This window comes from Eurosta solidaginis, unplaced genomic scaffold (genome assembly GCF_040869045.1).
Source record: "Eurosta solidaginis isolate ZX-2024a unplaced genomic scaffold, ASM4086904v1 ctg00000510.1, whole genome shotgun sequence".
NCBI lineage: Eukaryota > Metazoa > Arthropoda > Insecta > Diptera > Tephritidae > Eurosta > Eurosta solidaginis.
Genome location: NW_027136914.1, coordinates 25,169 through 45,829, shown reverse-complemented (window position 1 = coordinate 45,829; position 20,661 = coordinate 25,169). Strand labels below are relative to the sequence as shown.

General features: G+C 37.6%; 1 protein-coding gene across 1 annotated transcript; it reads right to left on the bottom strand.

The window, feature by feature from the left end:
* Positions 1 to 4,482: 4,482 nt before the first annotated feature.
* On the bottom strand, positions 4,483 to 19,193 carry SP1173. Its single transcript, XM_067758619.1, has 5 exons — positions 18,857 to 19,193; positions 17,947 to 18,792; positions 11,199 to 11,347; positions 7,231 to 8,014; positions 4,483 to 5,013 (listed from the first exon to the last, which is right to left on the bottom strand). Exons 1-5 carry the CDS (start codon positions 18,933 to 18,935, stop codon positions 4,667 to 4,669), a joined length of 2,205 nt encoding a protein of 734 aa, XP_067614720.1. The 5' UTR covers positions 18,936 to 19,193; the 3' UTR covers positions 4,483 to 4,666.
* Between the last annotated feature and the right edge of the window lie 1,468 nt (positions 19,194 to 20,661).

Genomic DNA, 20,661 nt, shown 5'->3' with positions numbered 1-20,661 from the left:
GAAAACCGCCACGTAATCATTATCAGGAAAAAACACATACAGCCCAATTCTAAACGAAAATTCCGTGCGAGTTTTTTCACTTTCCTCCTATTCTGAACAATGTTCGAAAAAGCGGAAACCGGTTATGGGAGAAAAGTTGGCATTATGAATGTGAGGGAGAGGGAGATTTCTCTGCCATTTCATACGAGTTTTTTCACTAGTTAAATTAAAGGGAATGCATCAAAATAGTTAAAGGAAATTGGTTATTTTAAGAAAGAACACTTATTTGTACAAATTTGTGCTAAAATATGCATTTACATTCTACCACAATATTCTCACTGTTAATACAACAACAACAACAACCACAATATTCTTTTTTTTAAGTCGAAAAATTTATCATAAGCAACGGAAGAGCTCTTCGCATATTTGATGCAGCCATCCAGAAATTGCGCAAGGATTTTTTAAGAAGGCTTAATTTAGATTTTGGCATATGGCGAAAGGCGAACTCAACTCGACTTGGCCGCCAGAAAATTGCTTTGCAGAATGAATGCAGGCAACTCCAGCGGATTTGTGTTATCCCGCCGGTCTTTTTATGCTCTTCTGTTGATGTTGCTGTGGCACCAATTTATTACTCATTTCAGTGAATACCACATGAAATGCAATAGTGTGCATTGTTTATACCTTATTCCTTAATTTCAAACAAATTTGCAACAATAATTAAACTTTACAATTTTTTAAACAAAATAAGAAATGCGCAACGAAATATCAATTGACAAAATAGCTGACTTCGAATATTCGAAATTCCTATTCCTCAATTATTCTTCTCCCTAGGAGAAAAGAATTGGAGGAATTTTTCCGCGGTGATAAAAAAATCCGCGAGAACAAAATTCCGCAAAAATATTTAGAATTGCTCTGATAATAAAAAAACATAATAATTGAATATTCAATTATTATAAGCCGGTATTAAGCTCATAAATTCTTAAATAATAAGTATGACTTGAACACACCATTAAACAAACAAACATCAATTATTTGTCGCTTATTTACCTAAATTTTTTTAATAAACATTTTTTTTGTGCTTTTCATGTAATTTGATTTGTAATTTTATTGAAATATTTTTTTACGGTGTATAAGTTTAGAAAACTACTAACATATAACTACAATTAACGTTCAGAATTATCAGTATTTGGGCGCGGTGTTGTGCATACAACATTCGCAATAATCTGATCCGATAGACTGTCTTAATTTGTTTGTAAATTTTTTTTTATATATAACCTTAAAGGTCAGAAAGGATGAAAGTCTGTTCTCCATAATGCAACATGAGTACATCAAAAGCCAATCGGTAGGCACAACAATGCAAAGGGTGGTTACAATCATAGAAAACCCTGGAATATATGGAATATATATCTTTGCAGTCTCCTTAGACATTGCTTGTCTTTTCGACAATGTCCATAAATGGGCGATCATGGACGGTCTTAACAATTTTGAAGTACATCCAGCCATAATCATATAAATCGGCTGCATGCTGAATTGCAGGTACAAAATTCCACAAAGGGGTTGTAGGACGGCACAAAATCAGTGAGTAGGCGTACACTGCAGGGCAGGAAATTATTACCTCTGCTGTATAAGTACGTTATCAACCACCTGCTCGGGCGGCTGGACGAGGGATCTATCAAACTGATGGTGTACGTAGATGACGTTGCAGTTGTCATAAGTGGAAAGTGCCTTCCAATAATAAGCTCTTTGTTAGATTGGGTGCTTCGGGATAAACACATTTCGGTATCTTATGCCCGATTGAGCGCCAACGTGGATAAGATGGATATGGTATTGTTTAAGAAAAGGTAAAAGGTCCCAAATTGGCTAGGAGTGGTGACGCTGCAGCAGAAGCTTTTCCCGAAATATCTACAAATTATTCCTGACAGTAAGATGTATATGGAAGCTCAACCAGAACCATAGAGTGAAGAGTTCCTCGACGGCAATTTATGCATGTAAAAAATAATAGGGGGTATGCAGACCTTCAATGCTCGAGAGCCGTTAAAACAACCCCCATGACACCACTCTATGCCATTCTGCACATTCCACCTTTAGATCTGCTGACTAAAAACATAGTGTTAACAATTGTAACGAGACATAGTACCTTGGGGGTAGCTTGAGCGCAGACCATATGGCTAGAGTGGTATAGCATCATCTAATATTTGAAGAACAGATTACCTAGTAGCTCCCTACCTACGCCATGGTTAAGGTGAGAGGTTGACGCAAATGCGCTCAAATGGCAGATGAAGCTTTCCATGTGTACACCGAGGATTCCAAATTAATGGAGGGAGTTAAGTCTGCGCTAATCAGGAAATAAACGAATCCTACAAGCTGCGAGAACACTATAACGTTTTCCAGGCTAAAGAAGCAGTCGTCACTATAGCCATAGAAATACTGGAAGAAAATAGCTTAAATTGCAGCCACGTCAATTTTTACACTGACAGCAATTTAGGCTATAATCTCTCATAGCACAATATCTGCAAGTGTGTTAGGGTGTAAGCAATGCCTGAATAGAATCGGGTTAGGCAGAAATATACATCAATAGTGGGTTCCGCAGCTTGTAACGTAGATGTTTCAATCAAGTTGCGCGAGATTAAAAGAAGGCGAGATCTGCAAATGATCGATCAGCCAGGAAAACCGTGAAACCAATTCACCCCCGCATTTCGTCGAAAATCGTGGAAGATGATGTGCAAGTTTTAAAAACTTAGACTAACAAAAGTAATTTTATCATTGAAAAGAAGGGACTGTGTATCTGTATCCAAATTTCACTGAGAGTATAGAATGTCTAACAGCCGCCTTAGTCTTTCGATGAGCTGCTACATATCGTATCTTTTCTACATGCATATACATCTATATTTGCTGGTAAAAAATGCTTATCATCACTTAGATAATGTTTCGGAGAACCATTTTTCCGGCAATTATTACAAACTCACGGCTGTGGTTGAATAACTCGCTACAAAACGGGTTGTGCTTAATAGCGGAGATGCGAACCTCTGTTGGTTATATTGTATAACCTATAGCTGTATAGGTTGCGATGAATCTGTGGCACACAAACTTTTCCTCCATAGAAGTGGAGAACAGTGTAGAGATAAAATGGAGGGACACATTTCAGTTGCAACTGAGTATAACGTATATTGAAATTTAACAGTACTAATTTTCTGCGCAAAAATTTGATAAGTGTGGATAGGTTTAAGCACTTGGCAGTCCATATAAATTTTTAGTGCATATGTATATAGATGTAAAAAATAATTTAAAAAAATTGTTTAAGTTAAACGGTTTTATTGAAAACAATACTTACATGAAGTAATAATAATACGAAAAGCTAGAAAATAATTAGGTGGGTCCTAGGTACTAGTCATCACATTACTCATCAATCTAGGCCGTTGCTCAAACAATTAAATAAAAGCATTGGGTGCATGAAATTTCTAAAAATGTGAGGCGTAGCATAACCTGATTAAGGTTCAGTTGGGCTTATATATGACTATCAATAGAAATTTGACGCGTCCAATGCTTTTATTTAATTGTTGAGGAGTGTGTTGACTAGTACCTAGGACCCACCTAATTATTTTCTAGCTTTTAGTGTTATTATTACTTCATGTAAGTATTGTTTTCAATAAAACCATTTAACTTAAAATTTTTTATTTTTTTTTTTAATATTTTTTTTTCAAGTTTTTAGTCTTTATTTAATTGCCTATTATTTCTCATTATATTTAGTTCATTTAGTGACTCAATATCACAAGGACTCTTTCCTGACAATTTGTTACAATCTAAGTCTTCAATACATAATCCTTCCAAAGACTTTACTCGACACTGCGCCACGTATGCTCGTCGGTCCTCCATCTCCAAAATATTTTGATGTCACTTCTACCGGACTGTATGTAATATTTGTTCCATATGGACCAAATCTGACCACAAATACGATTCTATTTGAATACCTCGACCTTTGCGCCACCTAGCGGCGTTTTTTTATAGGTCGCTTTCTATTCTTGTATGTATCATGTTTTCTAAATTGAGCCGAATCGGACCACAAATACGATTTTTGTGAATATCTCGATCCTTGTGCCACCTAGCGGCGATTTTTTTCATAGGTCGCTTTCTATTCTTGTATGTATTATGTATTCCGAATATGAGCCAAATCTGACCACAAATACGATTTTTGTGAATATCTCGATCCTTGCGCCACCTAGCGGCCATTTTTTTCTTATTATTGCATTGTAATCGGGTTCTGAACTATATTCCAAGTTTCAAGATTGAAGCTTATCGGGAAGTTACTTAAATTTCAATTACAAAATTCGTGCCAACCAACCAACCAGCCTGTCAAGTCAAGCTAAATAAAATCGTTTAAAAAACACAGCTATTAAACCAGTACTATAGCTATTAGCTTTATTCTCTCACGCTTTTCGAAACTCTACTTTCCACAATTACTCTTCCAAAGGCCCAATACGCCAATTTAGTATTGTTAGATACATCTTTTAGGTTTTAGTACATCTCTTTTTATTACAATTAATTATTTTATTCATTAAATACAAAAATTTAAATAAAAAGCTATATTTGTAAACATTTAATTAAAATTATATAGTAAAATAACGTGTTTTTTTTTTTTTTCTTTTTTAAACAAATACATATTTATAGATATGAAAGCGTATTAAATAATTTAAAATCTAAATTGTCCCAATTTCCCTCGCTCATTATGATACACACGTAGTGGCGAATAGTTTGAGTTACCATTAAGCACCGCACCAGCGCTCGTACTACCCTGCCCATTGCTTCCAGCACCATTTGTGCCATTGCTCAAGTTCTGTGTTGCAGAACCGGAAATCAACTCCTCGTTATGCTGCGGCTTGGCGGTACAACGCGGAGCCAAAATCAAATTGTAAATTATGAAATAAACGAGTGCAATTATGCAAGCCGCAATAGCCAACCATTGATGTATGGCCTGATCATCCGCTTCAGGTACCTTTTCATCGCGCGCTAATCCAATAACGGCGCCTAAACCTTTTCCTGGTAGAGAACAAAAGGCAATTTATAAAAGGATTAGCAAATATGCAGATATTAAGAATGATATGTATTTGAACTGTAAATTATGTGATACGCTAAGGCGATTTTCATTATGGTGCCCTAAAGAAAGTTTTCAAGAAAGATGTATTTTTATGTGTAGCAAGGAGGGTATCGCGACTTTTATTACGGTGGTAGAGGGAGCAGGTTCGGGATCTCACCCTGGCGAGTAGGGTAGAGAAAGAATGGACGTCGAGTTGGACGGCTATTTCTACACACTTCTTCCGATATATTCAGTTCTCTTTGGAATGAATTACGCCCTAGTAAAATATCTTTTATAAACCCCAACTAGGAGCTATACTCCAGGTACTTGAAAGAGCTATTGCCTGCGACGCCTGCCGTGAATACGAACATTCCAAAACTACGATAGACGCTTTAATGGAGTAGTTCACCTCGGCATGCAAAAGCACCTTTCAGTATTCCTGCCCGCCCCGTTGGTGCTCTAAAATTTCTGTGGGATAATCATTCGCCTGATGTTCCCATGCGCAGAAACCTGAACCTGCACCAAAGCCAATTGATGTGTTTGTAAGAATTCCTGAACGCCAATTCCTTCAAATTATATGAGTTTCAGTGCTCTGACAGCACAGCTTCAAAACTCTTTGCGGATTTAATTCCGCTTCTTGATCATAACTCACACTTCCTTTTTTAAACGGAGCTTCGTACTGAAACCATGGAAGAAGTTCAAAGTTACTTGTATTTCGATGGCTGTTAAGAGCTCTCAAGTATCACCCAAATACCTTGGACCAATCAGTCTCTCGTTTTTTCTCCTAAAAATATTGGAAGGGCTTACTAATCTCCTTGTGCGATATTTTGCAGGGCTATCTGTCTATCTATAATTTTTTATTTTTTTTTTTTTTCATCGGGACTCGGTGACTGAGTCAAACAGGCTGGCAGTGAACTGTTGAAAACCGAAATCCGTTCTTTTTACGACGTGATAAACAAAATTCAAGAGCTCCTGCTTTGAGGACACTCTCGATTAAAGGAATGCCATTGGTATCTTCTGATAGGGTTAAGTATTTGGGGATTACTTTGGACAGGAAACTATTCTGGAGGGCCAATATGAATGATTACACTAGGAAGACGTCAGTTGCCGTGTACTGCTGAATGGACACGGCCTATGCGCTTTCAGTTCTATTGCGTTCCAGCATTCTTGCCAACTGTGACTTCTTTTGCGTCGAACCTTTTTTTAAAACAAAGATCATCGGTGTCCTGGCGTATAGCAATGTCCATATATATTATCACGCGGATCTTCCGACAAACGGGCACAATCGACATAATGTAGCTGGCTCTAGGGAACATAAAGTATCCTATCCACTTATGATATGTTTCTCTCAGATGGGCCTAAAGTGAGTAAAGCGCTGAGCTGACACTGAATTAAACAGCAGGCGGCCCGCTGAAGTTGTTGTGCCCTAAAAAAGCTAGTTTTTCAATGGTTTTAGGTATTGTGAAGGGTTAAGGTATAGTACATGCAGTACATCTTAACATACCGGAATCCTTTATTACTGAAGTTGTATAGACGATGACGGAATCACTGCAACACTTCATAGTTGATTAATTAGCTCTTCCCGTTCCTAGGCGCAAGTATTTCGGTATCGGATCATTGGAACCCCCGAATTTCACATAAATGTTCTAAGTTGCTAAAGCTTATGTCACCGTTATCTGATGTAGTCCTCTTCCCTTGCTGCGGTGGCAACCACTTAACCTAACCAAACCTGACCTATATACAGAGAACTAGGAGTATATCAGTTCTGATGGAAGGTCTTTTTACTAAATTTCTTGACCCAAAATCGAATAAGTGAGCACAGAAAAAGAGTCTGCTTCTCGTATACTAATTAACATATAATAGTAAATGATAGCAAGACTGATCTTTCCTTAGATTTTTATGCTCACATTGTTTACGTTGTTAACAGTGGTAAGGATAAAAAATTACGTGATAGGGATTCGCCTTGTCTGAGTCTAGTTTGATTTGGACAGAGTCAAGTATAGGAAATTTCTTTAAGCACTGGAAAAAGCTGCTCTGCATTTTGTCCAAACTAGCTTTCCGCGTACCCCGATGATTTAAAATTTGCAAAGAAGACTCCTTGTTCGCACCCTTTATCCTCCATACACGAGCCAACAATTATTACCACAACTTATTGTATACTAAATAAAATATTCACTTACCAATTCCGAAAAAGGCCAACACAGCCACAGCCTGTCCAGTCGCTGTCAACTTTCTAGGCATTGCATGTCGCATATACAAAATAATCGTTATCCAAACAACACCAATGACGACCGGCTCAATAGTCTCCATCACAATCGTCAACCATTCTGTGCCTTTGCCGCTTAACGCAGTAAAGCGTATGATGAAAACCGCAAAGCCAGCGATGAAGATATTCGAATGTCCACAATATTCAATAAATTTGTCAACATTGAAGAACAACACCAATACCAAAATTAAACCCGAATATGTAACCGCATATGTATCGCTGAATGTCCAAATGAGAAAACTATGAATTGTGCTCCAAAATGTACCAAACAATATAGCCACAAGTGTAAGTACAAAAATTTCCGGGCTATAACGTCGTATCGCCGACATTGGATAGACCAACATACCGGTCTTTGTATGCCACCACCATTCTGGCGGACTGAGCGGCATTTGTCCAGCAAAGAATAACACAATTGCACCAATGCACATACAGATTACAAAAACAAGTAGTGCCACAAATGCTGCTGTGTGTTTTGAATCGTTCGAGAAGGCAAACAAATCGATAGGTGAGAATAGTAGCACATAACCGATAGCACCCCAGGCATATTGACGGCAAACTTCACCACGTCCCTCCGATGTTTCACGTACAGCAATAACGATGGCGGTATTGAGGAGTGTTAATGCAGCCAAAACGAATATATCGCCCAACAGACGTATAGCTATATAGCCGCCCAATGTAACATCCAAGTCCCCAGTAATCTATTTGATGCATGTGAGAGAATTAGAGAAAAAAACGTTAGTATGATAATGTGGCAGAGAGAGAGTAAATGGGGAGCGCGAAGGAGCGCAGGATTTGCGAATGATGGGAAAAGATTAAGTTAGTGACATTTTGTGTACAAGAGTGAGTGAGTTAATATGTTCGCTTACAATGAGCGTCAAAAAAAAAAATTCACACCGAAATTTTCCTCGAAAATCATACATCAATTTTTTAAAGAAATGTATATAAAGAAAAAGGTACACACCTCATTTAATAACAAATAAAATGCATTTACTGAAAGTTTAAGCTTTTTAGAAAAATTCTGAGAGCTCTGGAGGTTTAAAAATAAACTCCTTAGGAATTTAAAAAGCCCAAACGCTCTGTGGGTTTTAAAATAAAGTCCAAAAGATTGTTACGAATTCTGGGGATTTCTGATATTTATGCACCTTCTGCCAACATTCGAATCGCCAAACTGTTAAGTAAATCACTACAATATTCAGTTTTATAAACTGGCTTTATTTAGATTACTTTGGGAGTTGTACTTCACAATTATACTTCACAAACAATAGCGTGTTTATATCAAAACTGATTAGTTATTACTCAGCTTGCGCTGTTGCCTCGTCCGCATATTTCTCCAAAGGTCTAGACGTTTCGCCTTCTAGAACTGTTGTATCTCCTGCTTGGTAATTTACTTATATGCGTGTGTATGTGTGAGTAAGAACTTCGGCTGATGACTACATGTGTGTCTGAGATATATCTTCACTTCGAGGTGCTGGTTATGTGTATGCTCGTACTTCTCGTCGCCTTCCATGTGTGTGTGTAAATGATGATTGATGTGTTCATGTACACAAATATGGCTTGTTTTAATGTTTTTGTGTTGTGATTATTTACGAAAAGCATAGTGATGATAATATTCCCCACAATATTTAAAAAAAATGTTCACGTTTTTCCGAATTTTTAAGAATTCTTGTGTGGTACAGCCAGCCCGTGAAAAGGTCGTATGAAAATGGGAAAATATATTGAAGGCAGTCTCAGAGAAGAATTGGACTAGCGCTTTGATTTACCTTGTGGCAAGGAGACCGTCATATTTGAAGTGAACATATATTTTCATTGTATATATTTTGGGGTTAGGTCCACCTCATCAAAAGAAGTTCCAACTTATAAGTGAATTAAACAATGGGCACTTTTCTTTCGTATATTTCATTCACCATTAATTGCGCTTGTAACTCTCAACTAGGTAGTGAAGTATTCCAAAGCGAAAGTTTAAAATTGTTATCCCAAATCGGGATCTTTCAAACCAAACTGAGGTGGCTCAATAAGCAGCCAATATCCCAGAGCCCAAGTGCTCGCTCTCAGTAAATACACATAAGATGTGGCAATGGGATTTTGACAGAAAAATGGGGATGCTACTACCTTAGAGCAACAAGTGCTCAGTCCTGATTTAATACATTAAAAGTTTAACAGGTGCTTTGCATCTCGGAAAATGAGCGCTGTGCCCGAAAAACACAAATTGCACTATGAAAAATGGCATACAACCTCGGAAATAAAATATACTTTTTCAAAAAAAGAAAGTATAGAGCAATAACTTGAGAACATCCCAATAAAGGTCTGATTCATAAGTGAGTCTTGCAGAGTAGGAGAACAAGGCGAGTACTTGCAGTCACAAACCAATGAGCAGCCGCTCTTAAGGACACTATATCGAATTCAAAGTACCGATACTGTACTCATATCAAGTGACGCTCTACAGTAATAGATTCTCTATAGAATCGAACCAAATAGACTCTATACTTAAAAAAGCAATACGTTTTTTCTAAAGGTAGTGGTGTGGGAAATTCTCCAAGCTCATTTTTGCCAAAAAAAACCCGCAGCGAATGCGGAGACTGACTCACTGGGGACAGTTTTGCACTGTAGGTTCAATAACTTCCTCTGCACTGATGCATATCAGAACATACTTACATCTATAATGCTGAAATCCAAGCCATATGTATTTAAATTAATTAATCAAAGGATGTGACTATATGAAAGCCATCTACGTCTGCAACAGGTAACCCTCCGATTAGCAGTGAAAAAATTCAACACACTTAGCGTTGTCGTCTGACCAGACGAAGTTAGACACTTTGAATTTTATCCACAAATATTTGAAATTTTATTTAAATTTCGAAGAATACTCGTCGCACACTATGCGAACTACGAAAAAATATGTTCGTCTAGCCAGACGACAGCGCTAAAATGTGACATAATTAACTTTGGTACCAAAACAAAATATATAAAATAAAAAGAAACAAATATCGGTTTCCGAATTATTATAAAGACCGCCTCTAAACTTAAAAAGTCACTAAAGCTTTTCATGATCGGGTTGGTAGCAGTACAGTTATTCACGAAAATAAAGCCTTCTCGTCTGGCGCCACAATCAATCAGAGGGTTAAGAACGCATACGAAAGGCCTACAAAGGGAGACAATTTTCATTTCGAAGAACACCACAACTTTGAAAGTGTCAGTTAAAAACACTGCGAATGAACATATTAAGAATTATTACCATATCTTTTGCGATAGCTCTGCGCTAGGTCAGAACTAATGGACTTCGCTTTTAGGACTCTGCTCAGCGAAAATTCGCCTGCCCTACAGATGCCGAGCAGTGTTTTTTAAATTATCTGCGAATACTTCAGAGCAACACCCTTTCGGTCCGCTAAAAAATAATAGAGGGACTAACATTCAGAGCATTCTGTTTGATCCAACTCATCGGGTTGGGGTAATGCCTGCGACTTAAGTCAACATACCATGCAGCTTCGATATAGAAAGGTTCCCGAGATGGTTGGGTTAGTACCATTCTATACGAACGGGCCCAATATCAGACTAAGTACCAATCTCTTTGATAGAAATTCCCAAACCTTCGGGTGGTGTATTTAGCGCTACAAGAAGAAGAATTTTATTTGATCGATAAGTTCTTTACTTGCATTATTTTAGTTAAGCCGCTGCTGCACTATATTGTTGACATATACATAGAAAAACGAAGCTTAAACAGGCTATGTGCCATTTTAGTACAAAAAAATTATTTCTAAACGTGTCTATACTTTATTTTGACACTCACTGTATATATGTATACGAAGAGCAATACACATGCATGTGTAAGTGTTTGTGAGCGCGAATGTGTGACAATTTGACCACAGGCTGACTCAAATTGCTTACCTTAATACATTCACTATCGGCCAGTACGCTGCCTTTGCTGTCGTAAGGATCAATCACTTGGCATTCAATCATCGGTTTGCATGCGCTGCCATTCTTTAGTCCAATCATATACTCAACCTGAGCTATGGGTATATTACATTGGAAGCCATCTGAAATGAGATAAACATTGAACAGGTGAATGAGTTACAGTTGCCCCAGTAATGTATGTAGAAATATATGGCATGAGGTTTTGTCCTGTCATTAGTTGTTTGTTTATATATTAATGTATGTGTGCTTGTTGTTGTTTATACTTTTGAGCTACTCGTTCGTGTTTGTTGCATGTGTGCAAGAATCTTTGTTGTATGTTTATATGTGTGTATGTCTGTACAATTTTCTAAGGTAAATCGTGAGGTTGCATTGAGTTCAGCTGAGTTGATGGTGGTGGTGATTGGTTTAGCAGTCGATAACATGATTGCTGGTTAACACTCTTGTTTACAAATCACCAAATTGACACGAATATTTTGTTGTCACTCTAATTGAAAGTGTTTGCAAAACACTTTGGGTTGGAAATTTAGTTCAATGTGATTTGTTTCACCCCAAAATGTTGACACCCACTCATTTATTTTAGAACCAATTAAGCACTGGATTAGGACAAAGGCGATACAATTTTTTTTGTTTTATTTTAAAAATATTTTTTTAGGCAATTTCTGTTTTAACTAATTACATTAAAGGTGTAGCTATTTTTGATATTTTGCAACAGGCACTCGGGATTAGAATATTAGATTACCATCAGCCGAGTATAATGAAGGTTTAGAGATAAAAGCTGTGGTAATAAGACAGAGTTGAAGCAGGGCGAAGGACGAATTGGGCAATTTATTTTGTTTTAAATTGTTTATTATTTTTAAATATTTTACTTTCAGAAATTTTAATATTGTTTTTGATTTTTAGAAGAAAAGAGATTTGAAAATAAATAAGGACTACGGGAAAGAGAGAAGAGAAAAAATAAGAACTGAGAATAGTTATAGGTAAGCGATTTTCCAACAGGACGATGTTTTTTTTTTCTCGGACGTTGTGGCAGCGCACTGTCCTCAAGTGGCCCGATTAAACCAGGCTAATCCTGTTCATTTTTGTAATACATAATTTTTAATCTTTATTCTAAATTTTATTTATGTTTGTAATTAATAATTTTTAACCTTTTCGCGGATAAAACAGCAAATGCCGTCAAATTAGGTTAAAAATACAGGAGCATAACGGGGTTTGCCGTCATGAACTATTTTAGGATATGTGGCAAATCTGTAGCTCCCGCAGTCAATTCGATGTTAATTTACAGATTCGCAAAATAAGTGTCCCTATAAATTCTATTCATTTGAAATCTATGTTATACAGAACAGAAGTAAAAGTTACTTTATGCAGACATGAACTTGCATGTTTTCATAGAATCAATGCGGCATATCACGTCAGTTTTTCATGCATTCGGTGAATTGCGTCCTACCAGAACGGTTTAGTTTTTCGGTAGGAAAAAAAGAAATTTGTAGCGTAAGTAAAGTGAAAATTATATGAAGAAGTGTGAATATCTGCAAATAAAAATAAAATTATAACCTACTATTAGAGTTATAAAATAAGTCTGAGAACTGTGCGTTCTGTTTTAATAGAAAAAAATGAATGAATACAACGAACAACGAGATCGAATTCTTAAGCTTTTTGAGGAACTCGATTCTGATGCTGAATTTGAAGTTGATCCCCTCAGCAAAGACGGGTATTACGGCAACGACCCGGACTATGTGCCAAATAAGGAACACGAAAGACCTCGAAGTTCAACCACAATGTAGCACACCGAGAGTTGAAAATACTGGAGATTGTGAAAATGAAATCAGGCAGGACGATGTTGATTTTTATGTCTTCGATCACGCAGATGTAAATTCCGATGAGAGTTCAGATGATACCTCAGAAGAGGAGCCGAATATTTGTGAGGCAGAGCCTAGCGCAGAGTGGTGTGAAAATGTCAGAGATATATCTCAATTCAATTTGGATTCTAGAAACTGTGGGGTGAAAATTTATGTTGAAGAAAACTGCACTTTCAGAAATATTTTTGATCAGATAATGACGTCCGATATTACGCAAAAATTGGTTGATTCAATAAATACATATGGGTCCAATCTTTGTGAAGCTGATCGTCCCCATACCAAATGCACGTATTGCTGTTTTTTATCCTACTGATATTGAAGAAATGTACAAGTTCCTAGGAGTTGTTTTGTTTGTGAAGCTCCTAGAATTCGTGACTTATTTTCACGATATCCAATGTATTTCCATCCTATATTTACGCACCGGTAGACTGGTCTCAGCTTTTACGTTGCCTTTTATTTTTTCTGTAGCTTCTCGTTTCATAGAAAATATATCATTAGCAATTAATAGGTAACGAAAAAAGGTTTACTTAAGGTATAACCTCTGCAAATTGTTTAAAATTGGTAAAGAAACTTCCTACAGATGCAGAACTTATCCGGCTAAGGTTGCTCTTTGCCCTGGAATGTGTCCCGAAGAATATCATACATATCAATATCTAATTTCCGTTCATTATTCAATGATTTACTTAAAACGATACGATTTGAGGTATATATCTTACTTTGGTATGAACTGTATTATTTGTTTTTGTAAGCTTTAAGTTTTATTCAATAAAATGAAGTAAAATATAGTCAATTTGTTTAAAATAAAATAAAAAATATGTGGTATAAAACTAAGTCGGCATATCCCGCTTTGCCTTTATGAAAATTATTTAACAAAACTATGGCACGAAACGGCGTTAACCGTCAAGAGGGGATTTAGAGGTGTGCCCTTCGTTATAAAGTTCGTTCTATAAATAGCACAAGACGGAAATATCCGCAAAATTTAAATATAGTTGTTATCAAAGAATTTCAATCGTTTAGTTATTTAAAATATTTTACTGTAATCCCGAAGTGTTTATCTCTAAAGGCTTAATTTTTATTATTACAGAGTCTTTGAGAGGCAGTGGCTTAAGCATCGAGATCTAAAACTGCTCAGCTACAGAGAAACTCATCAGCTGAGAAATATAGATACACAGATACAATGGATTAAAAGTATACATGTGATTTTTTAATTATTAGCAGATAGAACCGTCTTTTTTTCATGGCAAAGAGTGAGTCCGAAAAATTGGTTATTCTCGAGTGAGAGTTATATTCTTCACACGAACACAGAAAAGGTTCGTTTAGTTGAAATTTGGTTCTGCATTGTTTAGGAATTATAGGTATATAATGCCTCGAAACTCGGCATGGAACATTCAAGTTTACTTCGTTCAAGAGAAATGGGCTTGAAATCGATCCATTTAAAAGTTTAGTCATAAATATTATACCAAGCATTTCTCTACGACTTGCAAGGGTGGGAGGAGTCATTAGTTTTAACCAACTAGTGTAAGGAGGAAGATTATACGGAGAGTCCCATTGAAGATTTCTAAAGGCGAAAAGTAAAAACTGTTTTTGAATTGATTCTAGTCTATCGACATGAACTTGATAACGCGTATTCCAAATTATAGATCCATATTCTAATATCGGCCTCACCAATGATGTAAAAAGGGTTTCTGTAACGTAAGGATCACTAAACTCCTTTGCCCATCTTTTCACAAATGCTAAAACTCCTCTCGCTTTATTGACTGTGGCATTAATATGAGGGTTGAAACTAAGTTTGTAATTCATTGTAACTTCCAAGTCGATAAAAACATCAACGCTTTCCAGAGTTTGGCCACAAATTGTACAAGAAGCTGTCTGTACGTTCCCATGTGAAAAAACACATGAATTTACATTTTTCTATGTTAAGCGGCATAAAATTCGCATTATACCAAGTAACTAAACGATTTAAATCCGCCTGGAGTACAGAACGTTCTTCAACCGACGCGTATGACTTAAAAAGTTTTACGTGGTCGGCATAAATTAAAATTTTAGAATATTTTATTGTTGTGTCTTCCGCATATGCTATTTAAAAACAAACTTCTGCGTTCTGCCATATAAATTACTTATTATCAATTGTCTCCTCTTTCGCTGCTTCTTCCTTGTCGTATTCCTACATCGGTTTTTTTAATTGTTTTCCTCTCCTTCACTCTTTTCCATTTCCTTCTTTCCCGCTCCAATACTGGCTTCCTATCTCGAGAAGTAAATCTACTGCTCTCTCCACCACTACACCTTCACTAACCTGCAGTTCTACCTTCGCTTCAATATTAACCCTTAACTCTAAAGGTCAGGCCACAACTAACGTTATTACACTATTTGAGCTTTTTTGCCTATTTGATCAACATTTCGCGCATTGCCGCGTCGTGTGGTGGAATGCACACATTTTTGTGGTGTAGTATAATGCTACTGGAAGTGGACTGATCTTAGCTCCGATTCTAGCTCTACGTGCGTTTCTATCTCCTCCGATGCCTATTGCTCCACCACACCACCACTTTCTTTATGATCATTTCGAGCTCACTTATATTTCAAAATACTTCTTATCAAAAAATACGATTTCAGCCAAATTATTTCTTACTAATTTCCACTTGGCTGCCTAGCCTGTTTTGACGACTGTGCACCAAGGAAGATAAAGTCTGACTCAAGAGTGTAGCGATATCAGACAATATCGCGAAATCACTAACTCGGCGAAAGCTGTGCCGATGTCACATATTCGCTGGATTATTGAAAGGAGAGCCGATGTTGAACAACCGGTGTATTGGTGAGCAGTTGTCCAAATAACCGCTGAATCATTACTTGATGTGTCAATGTTCAAAAGAAATGGTGAAACGATGGTGGCTTGGTCTTTGAAAAGATTGAGGTACGAAACATAGGTTTCGGGCTCTACCAGTCACTTTAAACGTTGTAATAAGCGGTAGAATGATTTCATTGAAGCCAATGAATCGTTAGCGATGCAAAACAACTTAAATATTTTTTCGGTACCTTGGTCCCTTACGTACAGCGGCACAGGGAACTTCAGTATTCTGAAGATGAGGATGGCATTAGCCGAGGACACCAAACGGGATAATTTTTGAAAATGGATGGCTTATGGCGTGAAATGATCTGTCCTCCCTTGCCTTATCGAAATGGACTCAAGTACAAGTCATGATTAACTATTTGAGAAGTACTCGCATTAGCAGTAGGAGTTGAGTCTCAAATGAAGCACCTTCGAGTGTTTACTTGTTGATCGCCGTTACAATGATGTGTAGTTGTAACCAGGGACGGAAAATAATAATTATTTTTTTTAGGTGAAAATGTTTGAGTTCCCAGGTATCCCTATAGCAATATCATGTCGAATCATGCATCCTTTTTATTTTTCGACCTTTTTCCATAAAAGTCCACATATAAAAGTAAAATCTGTATTTTTATTTTTTGCGCTCTACTGGAAAGCAGAGAAAGTACTTGTGATACTTAAAAGAATATTAAATGGCCCGTTGAGTAAGACAATGGGCAGTTATCCGGCAAGTCATGAAAAACATATTACAGCAAGTAAGGTAGGTTAGGCAAGGTTGAGGCGAGATTACTCCTCATTAGGGAGAGAAAAGAAATCTTTGCCAACCAGTTTTTGTTGAATACCCAGAAGCATGGGCATCCCAACAGTTTTGAAAAGGCTGCGACTTCCAGGGGCTTAAGAAGTCATCTCCGCAAGTACTATGAGGAAATATGGCATCTGAGAACACAGCCGCATGCAGAAGAGAAACAGGAATAGGTCGTTGGTGATATCCACAAAAAGGCATCGGACCTTTATGCCAGGAATTGCCTGGCGATCCCCGTTCCTAAAAATAAATACCCTGAAATCGCAGAAGAGGAAAGCAATCTCCCTAGGCATACGCGCGTAACTCTAGCTAAACTTCGATTTGGATACTGTAACAAGTTAAACTTTTACCTATCCAGAACCAACCCCGACAAACATAATGTATATACTGCTTGCTACGTGTCCCCACATGACACCAACTATCTTTTTAATTGCAATATGGAACCAATGCCTCTAACACAATTCATATTGTTTTACCCCTGTTGAAACTGCAAGATTCCCAGTGGCCCACAGCAAGTCCTATGCTCTGATCTCATATTTGCTCAGGAGATAGCCAACCGATGGGCGTGCGGAACTGGCCGCCTCACTTTTGTCCATTTCGGATCCTTTTCTAGCAATCTTATGTGCAAATGCATTGACTTCAATTTTGCTGTGCTCCGGGAAACAGCAAAAGGAGGCATGGAGATATCTAATGGATGCCAACAAGGCTCGAGACCTTTGCATGATATCTGACTTTATTACCTTGAATTTTAACGTCTTTTCGGCTGCCTGGGTGTCGACAAACATGGTTACATTCGTGACTGGGACCGCACTATCCTAGAGCAGTCCTACTCTCTCATAGACCTTCGCAACTACATGGGTCAGAAAATCGATACGACCGATTTATCTGCAAAAGCTTTGAGTACATTCCAGCTCCAGTCCTCTGTTCCTTTTTGGAGCCGTTTGTGTAGATGGCAATGTCCCTACCACTTAATGATCTGCACCTGGAAGTCAAAAACTGCCGTGATATGGTCGCTGTCAACTCCATCCAATGCCGTCTTGTGCCCGTGTTTGGTTGACTTCCACGTATAGTATTTGCTAAATTATTATTTTATTACACAAGTCCTGGTAGTTAATTGGATTTCTTTAGTGGTCAAACAAATTCAGTTAAAGTAAGATCAAATTTTAGCCCAAGTTTTCACATTTTGTCTACCTTAGCAACAATTTTCGTATGCAATCTCTCTACTTAGTACATTCTACTCACCCAAAGGATATTTGCACCATTCATCGCTGTGAGTATCATTGTCATTACTATTATCTGCTGCACGCAATACCGAGTTCACAACAATATTGTTGGTATCATGCGTGTAGACATGGCAATTCCGCACCACATTCTCACCACTATCCGTCTTCTGGGTAAGACATAAATGAGGTGGCTCCACATAGATCTTCATTGGTGTTGCATCGCGTACATCACGTGCTGCGCGTCCTAAACGTTGTTGTTTTTGTTGTACTTCTGCACTCAGTAGCTCACCGCCATATTCCGCTGAACTGCCGACTGCACGCTTAGAACGATAACTTTCCGTTGATGCAGCAACAGATTCATCTTCATAATCAAATTCTGAGCTATGTTCCGTTGATGGCAATGGTGTGGGTACACCTTCAAACCATGGCGTATACATACTTTCATATTTGGTGGGATCCTGGCAAGTGTATGTGCAACGTGTCAAATTAACATTACCAACTTTCTCTCTCCAATGATGACAGGTCGCTTCTTTAGAGCAACGTTCCTGAAATATTACCGCACCGTGTGTATCACAACCGAAACTGACAAGTGGACGACGTGCTTCCTCACGTTGCACTTCGGGTATGGCAAAGAGACAAGCGTATATTATGGCAGCGAGTATAAGACAAAGAGCGGTGAGAAACCGTAGCATGCGCCCAAAATTTGTAGCATACTTGGCAGCTATGCGATCAGCTAGTGGGCCCACAATTAGTGGGCCAATTATTGAGACGAATGGCGCAATGATGCTGATACTCCGAAACTCGCTGAAATTCAGACCGAGCAGTAGCGGTTTTGTGGTGTTTAGCACATGAAGCGCGGTGATGCCTGTAAAAGTGAAGTGGTAGAATTGGGTTTACAAAATTGATTGTCTAGATTTCATTTTACTTACCAGTAATAACAAAAAATACGACCACTTTGAGCGAGATGAGACTTTTGTTGATGCGTGGCTTTTCGCTTATTGCACCCATTTTGTGTTTTGTTTTTTATGCTTCTAAAACTTTATTTATAATGAGAACTTAACCTAAATTAGTTGATTTGGTTGTTGCTAGTTGAGGTTGACGCGCTGACTAACAGCGGGTTTGAGTACTTCTGAGTGGCAGGATCCGTTAGTTTTTTTTTTTTAAATCAAGCAACAGTCAAATTGCTTCGGAAGCAAATTTTCATTGACGGGATTCGTTCATTGTTTTTCTCTTTTGCGTATTTCGTTCGGTCTTTCGAGCTGTAGATTACCTAAAAACAGAAAAGAGAATATAGTTAAAAAGATTTGTATTAAGAGTGATATCTTACAATTTAAATATAAATAAGCAAGTCAAAAATTTTGCACCCCTTTTCGGTAAAACTATAAATCCAAGGTATTAACAATTATGTATACATATATGCATCGATAGGTCTTCCTAAGAAGCATTACAGGTCGTTCAAAAAACATGTTTCTTTTCCATCAGCTACCTTCTCGGGAGGTGAGTATTGAACTCGAAATTCGCATTATTCATACTACAATAGTGTATAAAGGAATAGCAATAAATAGGCAATACTTAGAATACACTGCGAGCAGCGGGGTATTCAAATGACTGAATGGATAAAGGCATCTATCAACCTTTACACTAGTATAAAGTACGAATGTTGGAAATTTCGAGTCCAATACTCAATACAAGTGAAACTCAGAAACATGCCCTAGTAAACATCACCGATATTTAATGTAAACCCTCAAAGTAGAAAATTTTAAGAAATAAAGAAAATAAAATAAAATAAAATAAAATAAGCGAATAATGAAAAAAATAGATGCATTAGAAGCAGATGAGTCCCATAAATACCTAGGTTATATACAGGACAGAAAAATACATCATAATGTTATGATACAGAACATCACTGACTGCTTCCTAGATAGAACAAGATCACTCCTTAAATCCGGTCTTAATGGCAGGAATTTATTTAAGGCAAAAACACGTTTGCGATACCAGTGCTAACGTATAGTTTCGAACTATTAAAATGGTCTGACACGCAGTTGGAAAGTGTTAAAAGAGCGACTCTAACACTGCTCAAAAAATACGGAGCACATCACCCGAAATCTGCGGTGGAGAGAATAAACTTATCTAGAAGTCTAGGAGGCGTGGTCTGATAGATATCCAACATATTTGTAAAAAACAGATCGCAAACCTACGCCAGTATTTCTTAGGGCAGAACACAGCACTACATCAAGCTGCATGCGGAGCGGTTAAAAACTATACGCCTTTAAACCTGTTTAATTTCGACATACAGAATGAAGAAAGCGATTCTATACATACAGCACGACTCACTGATGAATGGAAAATGAAAACACTCCATGGCAGACACCCCCATTCATTAAGCCAACTAGGGATCGATCTCGTTGCTTTAAACCTATGGCTGAAGAATTCAGGAATCTTTATGGACACTGGGGGCCTCATGATAGCAATACAGGACCAAGTCATCGCCACAAAAAAGTAATTAAAGTACATTGTACGCACTGAAATAGACAGTGACAAATGCAGGAAGTGCCAACAGCAGTCGGAAATAATACAGCACATAACAGGAGTTTGCGTTATGCTCGCAGCAACAAACTATTTAGCACGACATAACAACGTACCGAAAATCGTTCACCAGCGCTTGGCAATTAGTACGAATCTGCTTACAGAAGAGGTCCCATATTATAAATATACTACCTCGGCAGTGCTAGAA